Raw genomic sequence first — 12220 nt, 5'->3', positions numbered from 1 at the left:
AAAAGCTCTGTACGAGAGTGGAGGCAGGAATAGGTATATTTCTAGGCATGCGGGACACCGGGACCTCTATCCAGCAAGAGGCGTCTATCGGTTTATAATGATGATGATAATGATGATTACCTACATAAGACCCTTTGTCTTTAAAAACAGTAGTATTTTTATTTCCTAGCCACATAATTATTTATTTATCGGACAAAGACATCGGAGAGGAATATTTACAAGTTGTAAAGATAAAATAAATCATAATAATATGATAAAGTGTATTTATTCGCGAACATTTTGAGGTACCTATATTATATTCCTACCTCTTTCTTATCTTATCAACTGGACAAAACAAGGTGTTTGTGCACTTGTTTTATACAAACAGATAAAGACACTAATCAAAAAAGTAATATTTAATATTTAAATATTTCGAATTTATTTCAATTCAAATCTAACGCGGAAAAGTCTAGGAAAAGTTGATTGAAATGAATAGTTGCGTTCAAATAACGATAACTTTGTAGTCTTGTTAGTAGATCGAACGTCCTTTCAATTTAACATTTAATTCAATTAATTGAGTAGGTAACTTTATTTCGTCTTTTATTAAAGTTATATCATTGATATGAAAAGATTACAACAGATCGAAATCAGTTTATTGTGATAAGCCGATAAATTCCTAGTTCACGGCCAAATCGTCCCCGTTTCCCAAACATTGAATGCACGAACTGTCACCGCGTTCGGTAAATATTTGACAGCCAACAATTGTCATTTCAATTCAAACTGTCAACTTCGCAGTCGGTCATTGGACGAGATGTGATTTGAACGTGTTGATTGTAGCTATATTTCCTGTTGCTCACGCGCAATTTGCATTAAATCGCGTTTATTCAATTACAAAATAATCGTGTGATACACACCGGACCATGAATAAGGAGGTGGTTACTGAACGGACGTCATAAGTCAAATCAAAGCCGGTTAAAAAAAAAAGTTACAAGTCCGCGGACCGCGCTCGGCCGACTGTGATTTGCGGAGTGCAAAGTTTTCGCGTAGTGTATTGTTTTGGAACTTAGTTTATTTTGATTTGTGAGGAACTGCAGCTATGAAGGAACTGAAAAAGGAAGAAACCTCGGACGATGAGTCCGGTCTGGGATACCAGAACACTTTGGTAAGTGTTGAGATAAGTTTGCGAAATAAAAGTCGAAAGTTGAAACTTTCTTTTCCATCTAGAAAACGTTTCCACATAATAATTTCTTTGCAGGGTTATTAACATCCGTGTAATTTTGCAATATTTATGTCAGAAACAATCGTAATCAGTTCTGCTTATCCATATGAATAAATAATAAACAAGTCTGCGAACTGATTTAATGATTGTGTTTTAAGTACCTAGACGTCATAAGCAATATAAAATCTTTATAAAATTAATATTTTATAATTTTTCGCCAACTAGAATTTTCTGATCATACTCTGATGTTTATACTGTTTCAGTGAACTTTAAAGATAATTTTTATTAGGTATGTAATTAAGTAACATGTTATACCTTAGGCAATTGTTGTTCCATTTAATCTTTATCTTAATTTAGCATCATAATTAAATAGTTACTTAATATAGCACAGATCTGAGTTGTCTTTTTTTTAATTTATAGATCAGGCTTGGCTATTTATATATTTAAAGACTTCCTGTATAAAATCGTTCTCAAGCTGACAACAATTTATTTCTTTGCAATATTGAGTTGATGGTGAGACAATTTATCTACCACAAAGTTTTTTAAATAAAACATTAAACCCTTGTTAATTGCCTGATAATGACTTTGAGAGCATAATGAAGAAATCTGATATACAAGTTTGCTCACTATGTTTTCTTTTACTGTTAAAACAAATGATATTCAATTGATGATAATGCACATTGTGCAGTATGATACAGTGTGAATGTATCCAGTCTTAGGTGCATGTCCGTGGTTCGAATGCCATACCTCCCAAATAGGAGACCAACTTCACTATGTTACCTAATAGCTCAACTAGCTATTAAAGAACCAGCAAGAAACTCGGCGGTTGCTCTTTCCATTATGCCATACTATACATATAGCAATTGCAGCCCCGCACATTGCTGGAGAGAGTCAAAGTAAGTGAGTAAGTATTGTAAACAAAATACTAATTCAAATGTATGTAGCAGTCTCCAACTTAGATAAATATCTATTGTCTATTATCTAGAGCACAAAATTTGAAGTTTTAAGCTCAATATATCTATGCATTCAGACACTATTTGCTAAATTAATCGGTCAGTCCAGACATTTATACCATACTTAGTTATGTAACAATAGAAAAACTGTGCATTTGGAACCAATTGGGTCATTTAAATGCAAATTCAACAGTTTTGTGATTTCAAAACTCATCAAAATAATAATTGACTTGAATTGTAGTGTAACTAACACAATTTACATAAATTTTGCTAAATTGCAAAGTAAGTCACATGCTGACTATTAAAAAAAAGTAGTACACATAATGTATTATGTTTTGCCAAAAAGCGACACAGTTCCTATAGGGGGAGATGCTGTATGCATTATTCTTCTATGTACATATTTGCCCACTGGGTCATATAAGTTCCATGCTACTATAATCAAGATAGTAGGAGTATGGGAATTAAGATGATACAGCAAATTTGTCAGTGTGGATTTTTTTTTAAATCTCATGGGAAGTGGGTTTGATTTACAAAAGTAAAAAGTAGCATATATCACTCTCCAGGTCTTCAACTATGTTAATTTTTGTATCCATGCAAAAAAAAGGATTATGGGTCTAGGATTAAACTGTCATATTAACTATCCATTCCAAGCTAGCCTGCTTCCATATTATATGCTTTTTGTAGTATATTTCTATAAAATACTGCAAATTAAGTTTGATTCAACATGCTATGCCTGGGATAAACTGTCTATAGTATTGCTAATATAAGTAGACATGCGTCGGCATGTGTTAAATTGCAGTTTCTTACTGTACAAGACACAAGCTTTGTCTACTCCTAAATGTGTTACTCTAAAAAATATGCTGTAAGTATACCATTATAATATTATAAAAATCTATTGTATGACTTTGTCTAGTCCAAATTCCATGCATATTAGTTAACAATAATATTTGAATGTTATTGAAAGTAATAGAGTTGTAATTGTAATTCTGCATGCCTCTTTATGTGTTTGTCGAATCTGTGAAAAATTTAAATGTTAATGGCTTTATCTATTAGTATAATAGGCGTCTAGGTGTATTATTACAAACATGTGCATTTACTATCTATACTAATATTATAAAGAGGAAACCTTTGTATTTTTGTATGTTTGTATTGAATAGGCTCAAAAACTACTGCACCGATTTCAAAATTTCTTTTACCATTACTTAGAGGGATTCTTCCGAATCCGTACAGGCTATATTTTATCCCGGAAAATAGAAAAAATAAATGTCCACCCGTGCGAAGCCGGGGCGGGTCGCTAGTAGATAATAAAACTAAAATCGAAACCTAATCTACCACTGGTTTGGGAAGCAGATACTTCTGAGAAGTTACTTTTTTTTTAAACCTTTCTTCTTTCTGTGCTACACATATCCTATAGCTCTTCTTGATAGACACAACAGACAGACAGACAGACAGATAACAGAGTGATCCTATAAGGATTCCTTTTTTCCTTTTGAGGTACAGAACCCTAAAAACAAACTATTACAATATGTTCTTACATAAATAAGGAATGTAACTATTAGGTACAGTCAAAGGCCCTAAGTGGTGTAGCACCTTAATGATCATATTCGCGTGGCACGTTTATGCAGTATGCGTTAGGTGTGTGTGGCGTATCTATAGAAAAAGGTCATAAGTACGACAGACTTTTGATGCAATAGTTTCGCGGAATCGCTACTCGAATTCTGAGCTGCTGGGCTGGTGGATGCAAAGCCGACTGTTTCCATGCAACCTTGTCATTAATTAGAAATTCGTCAATGGTATTTAATAATCTTTAAGCGTTCAATTCGCTTGTATGCCAAATGATATGGAATTGAAATTGATTCATATGCGAATCTTTTTTAGATTCTCCAGGGCTATGGACGACTCATCTCATCAATCGATTCAATCATTTTCGAGCTGAATTGGAACACGCAAACAAACCTCTTTACTTTTCACATTGAGTGTAGGTATTAACTAGTTCGATAAATCACACTAATATTATAAAGGCGAAAGTTTGTATGTGTGTGTGTGTGTGTGTGTGTGTGTGTGTGTGTGTGTGTGTGTGTGTGTGTGTGTGTGTGTGTGTATGTTTGTTACTCCTTCACGCAAAAACTACTGGACGGATTTGGCTGAAATTTAGAATGGAGATAGATAATATCCTGGATTAGCACATAGGTTACTTTATATCCCGTAAAATCAAAGAGTTCCCACGGGATTTCGAAAAACCTAAATCCACGCGGGCGAAGTCGCGGGCATCGGCTAGTGATAACATAATTATTGATCCTAATTCGGTTGTACCTACACACAATCTTTAACTAGAACAAATTGACAGATCGAAATCTGCTGCTATCCTTTTTTGCTGGGAGCGTTATGAAAGGGATGGCAATACAATTTAGACCCGATAGTTTAGACTTTAGAGGTTAGGAAGCTAAATAAGCACCAATTTGAGTAATTTTGCTGTACACAAACTCTAAACTTAATAGACAATATAAAAAATACATATATTGCTATCTCTTTCATAATGCTCCCTACTGAAAAGGATAGCAATAAAAGGTCTATCAATTTAAATATACTTAGATATTATGTACAAAATAATTAGCCACATTAGGCACTGATTCTATTGAAAATTTTTAGACTATTTGCATCTTTTTCTTATCAATGCCAATGTATGTATATACTTAATTAGAAAAGGACAGACCATGGATGTATGTACTAATAATTCTTATTAGGGACAGACAAACTTGTTTTAAGACCCTATAAATTATATATTTTTTGTCATTTTCTCATCCTTTTTAGCAATATTAAAAAGAAAAAGATGCAGATACTTAAGTATTTTAAAAGCTTAGACAAAGACATAAGAATCGACGCCGTCTCGTTAGATAGTAAGTAGTAAATTATAAGTGTACTGATATAAAATACATTAGGAAATGAGATACCACGAGCCTTGGAGTCAATGCAATGTTGAGGAAAAAAAAATGCACTAACTACCTGTACTTAGTTAACTATTCTTTACTTCACGATCACCTATCAACTAAACTCCGGGAAAATGTAGTTTTTTTCTAAACATTTTGTAATTTATGGGGTTACGTAACTCATAATGAAAAACTTAAATAGTTAGATTGTTGTCCGTCTATCTGTCAAGGCCTATTATTCTCAAAAATAAAATATTTTTATAATTACCGAAAATGGCTAGTCCCCCCCCATTCCATTATCGTTGGTCAGTAGTGGGCCGACGTGTTTAGATTTTGATGATGAATAGAGAAACATAATGTATCTAGGATATTTAAATGAAAAAAAAAAATTAAAAAATCTTTATTTTTCTCCCATTATTAGTAACAAATTGTGTTGCTGTTGTTAACGCCCACCTCAAGATTGTCAAAATTAAGTACTGATGAGAAGAAAAAAAAATTATAATCTTAAAAATCAATGTGTGTTTGTATGTGTGTGTATGCGAGTGTTTTAAATTGTATTCAGGTTGAATAGATTAAACACGCACAAAAACATTTTGGCTGTGCTTTAAAAAACAAAAGTGTTTATGACGTGAAATAATAGACTAGAGCGCTAATACCCCGTGTTAACCAATCTAGCTATCTTAATCCACACAGACTGACAGATCTACCTACTATAATACCTACAGAATTTGTAGCCTCAATAGCTCAATGGTTCAGGAGCGGACGGAATTCCGAAAGGTCGGCGGTTCAAACCCCACCCGTTGCACTATTGTCATACCTACTCCCAGCACAAGCTTTACGCTTAGCTGAAGGGGAAAGGGTAATATTAGTCATTATTTAGCATGGCTAATATTCTTTAAAAAGAAGAATTGGACGCTCAAGGCAAAAAGTTTCCAAGTCCATTTTTGGCAGTTTTAAAATGACAATGCAGGTTAAAAGAACCGAGCCATATAAAGTACTAAAACAGTAAGTCCTATAAAAAAATAAAAAAGCATTATCTTGTATATTTAGTTGTATAGGTAGGTACTTATACTTAGGTACTTTCCACGAAGATCTAGGTTAATTAAATTAGGCTTTGATCTAATTAGCGTATTTTTGACGAATGTAGACATCAGTAGGTAGTTATCTGTGTTTTGGTGGGATTAAAGCGATTAATTTTGTTCTTGTTTTAGTCACTCAATTCTATTGTTTGTAATGTTTGCATATAACTTGCGACGGTAATTATTAAGAATGAAAGGCTCACTGGCGAACCAATCATGCGGCAGCATAGAAACCCCCGCAGTCGTACTCTTGCCACATTTCAAATCCATACTTTTTAATGTTATAAATGCGAAAGTGCGTCTATCTGTCTTGTCTGCTAGTCTTTCACGGCCCAGCAGTTTAACCGATTTTGATGAAAGGTACCTACAGAGTTAGCTTACATCCCGGGAACGGACATAGGCTACTTTTTATCCTGGAAAGTCAAAGAGTTCCCACGGGATCCTTAAAGTTCCATCTGTTTAACCGGTTTATATGAAAGGTTCAAAGGTACCTTGCGTCCCGGAAAATGACATAGGCATCTTTTTATCCCGGAAAATCAAAGAGTTCCCACGACATCGACTATCAAAAATCATGACAAATCATGACTGACAATGCACCCTATCTTGTAGGCATTGGCAATATACACATCTACAACCGCTGCACAAGGTCTTCGCCAGCGAAGACGAGGTCCCCGATTTCTAACGTCAGCCGTCACGTGGACTCACGCCACGGATTCGGGGGCGTACCGTTGGACTAATCAAGTCCAACAACGAAAAAGTATTCAAGGGGCGGACCAACAAATTCCTGAAAGGCGGTTCTTCTGGTGCTGCAAATGAACATGGGCGGTGGTAATCACTTAACATCAGGTGACCCGCCTACTCGTTTGCTCGCTATTTCTTACTCAAAAAACCCAACCCATACGTTCCAACGTCATCCTAAGCAGTTGTGCGAGTGCTAGATTCGCCAAAGATGGTCTCATGAAATATTGCAAGAACTGGTAAAAGTTCGAACTTAGGTCATACAAAGAAACGGGTTTTGAAAACGAGCGTGCTTACTGCTTAGTGCTTACCATTAGGGTGCATTCACGTAACACCGTATATGAGCCGGTCCGAGATCGAAGATCTGTATTTCTTTATTTCAAGTTATATCATGAACACTCGTTCTCACGAGATCTTTTTAACAGGGCTCTCTCCGTCACTCGTTTCATACAATCGTAGTTCCAATTTCATTTGAATATCAAGCAACCAAAGTCCATGAAATTTTGCAGATATATTCTAGAAACTAATATCTGTGTCTGTGGTGTTTTAGATTTTTCTAAAAATATGTAGTTTTAAAATTACAGGGGCTCACAGATTTGTATGAAAATTTTTAAGACCGCGTAACTTTGAAACCGAATATTTTAACAGAAATCTGGAAAACCACAGACACAGATATTGGTTTCTAGAAAATGTCTGCACATGGACTTTGGTTGCTTAATATTCAAATGAAATTGGAACTACGATTGTATGAAACGAGTGACGGAGAGAGCCCTCTTAATGGAATTACGTAACATAGAGAGCGCTATACTAACTTCTTTCCGCGGATAGAGTATAGCACATACCGTAAGATCTGATGAGTATCTTTCTATCTGCAATTAATTTTATGCAAAGAGCAATCGCCGAGTTTCTTGCTGGTTCATCTCGTTAGGGCAGGCATTTTGAACCAGGTGGTGTATGCATTTAACTATTCAAAAGTACTTGTAAAATTTTATTTGAAAAAAATCTTTCTATTTTTTTTAATCCAATGAAGCAAGCTGTAAGTTAACTCTTTTGCGAAAGCGGATTTAAGGCGTTCATGCAATACTGTGCCTCACCCGTGCTAGGTGTCCAGTCAAAACTATAGACAGCTCCACGGTTGGCCCGTGAATGGTGTAGCATGAATCCACCTTAATATGTTTAAAACGGTATTTCCCTTCCGACCTAGTTATAAATTATGCGTTGCAAAAAAAATGCAAAAAATCAACGATTTGCGCGATGAAGAACAATTTATGCAGTAATGCCCGCATGGGTAGCATTAAATAAATTGTAATTAGCTAATCGGTAAATACCCAAACGAAAGAAATAGAAAAATACTCTTTAGGCAAAAACCCCGTTACTTTAACAACCCTAGCCCTCGAGAGGACCTGTGGGTGATGGACACAGGGCGGTCCGTCGTTTATAGTGTGGTCCTCAGGTTAGTTGGCGTGCTGTGGTTCCGGCATGCCTCTAACGGTGTTTGGGACGCGTAGTGCTCCAGTGGTGGCTTTGCAGAGGCGCACATCCGCTGGCGAAGTAACGAGGTGTTGTCGGTCATTTGTGCTCCGTCATCAGCGGTGGGATGGAACTCCGTGAGGTTTTTAGTCGGTAGGAGTCCGACATAACCACTGTGCACCCCCGTGGTCAGTGGTATCTATGACGGATTTTCCTCACGAAAAACAGGGGTACAGGAAGCGAGTTAGCTGTCATAACTCACGGCATGACATTGACTTTGTACAGATTATCTCGCCTTATCAAATCCGCTATCACAGCTTATATCACACCTAATGCGTATGATAGCTTATCTGATAACGCGGTCATGTGCCTAATAGTCGATACGCCGAATTCTTTCAATAAGGCTACCTTTTCACCAGAAAATTGCGAGGATGTCTAATGTCCATCTTGGACTGCATAATCACTTACCACCAAGCAACCCTTGCACCAACTTGATTGCATTCAAGAGCTAACTTGTATAAGAAATAAAAAAATGAACCTGTATAGCGTTCGTAAGCTCATAAGAATATCGCCTAGTGCTTTAGAAAGAAAGAAAAAAAGAAGGAAAGGAAATAAGAAAGAAAACCGTTTATTTCTTAAGTAGGGATGATGATGATTGATGACTACTCGTCAAATCAGCGACTTTTTATTAAACGTCAACACGCTCGCTTAGTAGGGTATGGGAGCTTGTATGAAATACACAGATGTGACGTCATACACATTTGACGTAGGTACTTCTTAGTTAAATCGATAGTAATTTAAAATCGTTAGTAAACTAGCTGCGATTGTGGATTTTACCAATTTTGGAAGACAAAGAAACCAAAAGCTTAATTTGGTTCGTCACCAATTAATGTGTCCACCGTCCACCAAATCCAATGCATCAAGCCTGTACTTGGCAGTGCCATCCCATAAATGGTTTGAACGGGTACATGCCATTATTCATAGAGAATAGAATACATTCATAGAGAATAGAATCTCTCTGAATATTTAATAATTGAAGACAATACATTGTAAGTAACTTATTGTCTTGAGTTATTAAATGTTCACTATCATTTACGATGTAACCCAATTCCTGAGAGCTATTTTTAGCAATTTTCCTTGTAGAGCGGTTATAAATAGCGGCAGTACTAATTGCGTTTATTGCTGGATATTCTATATCGTTCCGCTGATTCACGGACTCTTTAATCATCATCATCAGTTCTTAGAATGCCATAGCTGTGCCGCCCCGGCGTCACAAGAATTTCAGAAAACCCTTGCTTTGTAGAGATAGATAGATAGATAGAACACTTTATTGCACACAAAAACACATGTAAAGGATCACAACACAGAAAGAAGAAAACAGAAAAAACAATTGTGTGCAAAGGCGGCCTTATTGCTTGGAGCAATCTCTGCCAGGCAACCTTTCCTTCCTTATAGAAAAAAATATATGCCCTCAAGTTCCTAACCCTGGCGGCGCGCGATGAAGCTATTCGTTGATAATAATTTAATTATGTTATTTGATGTCCCTTTTTCATCAAATGCAGTCTTACCGAAAGAATTCGACCTTTTTTATTCAGATACTAGTTAGTCCTTGACCGCAATCTCACCTGGTGGTAAGTGATGATGCAGTCTAAGATGGAAGCGGTCTAACCTGGAAGGGGTATGGCAGTTGTACCTCTATCGAATACGTCACGGCTGAACACAATATTGGGTCTTTGGAAGGTTGAGGGCTTTTATTTACGTCCAGATAACAGATCTCCCGTTTTATGTGAAACTGGAGGTATCGCCTCAACTGGATGTCCAATGCTGGTTCGCTGGCGTCAAGCACAGCTGTCTGTTGATAAACGCCTATCTCCAAAATAAGTAAATAGCTGCAGTACTTATTGGATTTATTGCTAGATATTCTATATCGTTCCACTGATTCACGGACTCCTTAATCATCATCATCATCATCAGTACTTAGAAGCTTACTTACGTACTTACCTGCCCCGGCTTCTCTCTTTGATGTCGTTCCTCCTGTGTTGGGAGGGAATGGTATGTGGTTGGGGACAATGCGCATAGAAACTTTCAGCTTTTATTAAATAACGAAGGTCTAGCCCTCGCGGACTCTTAGTCCAATAGGTTATTCGTCATTGAACTTCGCAAATCGCAACAAAGAAAAAACATAAAGTAGATAAGGTATTTAGTATTTACATACGTATTGTTATGTTACAAAGAAAAATCGTTGAAGTACCTAGGAATATCAAAAGTCAAATTTCATTATCGCCTGTTATCACCTATGTTCCAATTATGACTAGGTACTAGTACAGTAGCTTAGTGGTTTAAAGTATGCACAAACCTACTTACTTAATACTTAAGAGGGCTCTTTCCGTCACTCGTTTCATACAATCGTACTTCCAATTTCATTTGAATATTAAGCAACCAAAGTCTATGAAATTTTGCAGACATATTCTAGAAACTAATATCTATGTCTGTGGTTTTCCAGATTTCTGTTAAAATATTCGGTTTCAAAGTTACGCGGTCTTAAAAAATTTCATACAAATCTTTGAGCCCCTGTAATTTTAAAACTACATATTTTTAGAAAAATCTAAAACACCACAGACACAGATATTAGTTTCTAGAATATGTCTGCAAAATTTCATGGACTTTGGTTGCTTAATATTCAAATGAAATTGGAACTACGATTGTATGAAACGAGTGACGGAGAGAGCCCTGTTATTGGACCATACGCCTAAAATGAGTGCTGCGTACCTAGGGCAAGGATAATGTGCGATTTTGTTTTACCAAGTTTCCCTCACAATTGTTTATAAGTACACTAGCTTATGCCCGCGACTCCATCCGCGTGGACTACACAAATTTCAAACCCCTATTTTACCCCCTTAGGGGATGAGTTTTCAAAAGTCTTTGCTTAGCGGATGTCTACATCATAATAGCTATCTGCATGCTAAAATTCAGACCGATCCGTGTAGTAGTTTGCGCTTTGCGTTGATAGATCAGTCAGTCAGATTTTCTTTTTAACCGACTTCACAAAAGGAGGAGGTTCTCGATTCGTCGGAATCTTTTTTTAAATATATTAAGATATATTTCACGGTCTTCGAATGCATAAAAAATAGTGGAATGTGATGTCAAAAACATTTGCTGTCCTTTTTTTAGTTAAATCGATAATTTTGGGTATTTTACTTACTTTGAAGACCAATAATATTGCTTACTAAGGAATATTATACCTTATATAATTTATTTTTGATATAGGTGGCATCCCTAACAAATAGATTTTCGCAAGACCATACTTGGCGACTGACCTAGACAATATTGCTTGGTCAACACCATTGTATTATGAATCTTTAACAATGTACAATGCCTTACGCATCCATTACAATAAACAAACAATAAATATTTATGAGAGCAATCTAGTTTGTCGTGTGAGGTGTAACCTTTTGACGTCACTATAAATTATGACGTCACACATCGCCGGCCGCGAGCATAGATTACTTAAATTGCGGCGGATTTGCGGTGAGATTACGAGACTATTATCTTAACATGTTACAGCTAATATTCAAATTGAGTCCGATTCAAAAGTTTCTAGTTCTTCACACGCACTTTATCCATCGACTACTCAAACATAGCTTAGAAACGTGGTTTCATTATCATCAACCTATAACCGGCCCACTACTGAGCACGGATCTTCTTTCAGAATGAGAAAGGCATAATTCAAAGTCAGTCACGCTGACCCAGTGCGGATTGGTCGACTTCACACACCTTTGAGAACATTATAAAGAACTCTCGGGCATGCAGGTTTCCGCACGATGTTTTCCTTCACCGTTAAAGCAAGTGACATTT

General features: G+C 36.4%; 1 protein-coding gene across 1 annotated transcript in view; it reads left to right on the top strand.

Annotated features, from left to right (window-relative positions):
• The first annotated feature begins 608 nt into the window (after positions 1-608).
• Positions 609-12220, top strand: part of LOC123877161 (chloride channel protein 2) — a 47261-nt gene continuing 35649 nt past the window's right edge. Inside the window, exon 1 of the mRNA XM_045923658.1 lies at positions 609-1141. Coding sequence (XP_045779614.1) covers positions 1076-1141 — 66 coding nt within the window. The 5' untranslated portion in view covers positions 609-1075. The remainder of the gene's footprint in view (positions 1142-12220) is intronic.

This window comes from Maniola jurtina, chromosome 23 (genome assembly GCF_905333055.1).
Source record: "Maniola jurtina chromosome 23, ilManJurt1.1, whole genome shotgun sequence".
Classification (NCBI taxonomy): domain Eukaryota; kingdom Metazoa; phylum Arthropoda; class Insecta; order Lepidoptera; family Nymphalidae; genus Maniola; species Maniola jurtina.
The sequence above is the reverse complement of the archived record's forward strand: the minus strand, read 5'-3'. Positions and strand labels throughout refer to the sequence as shown.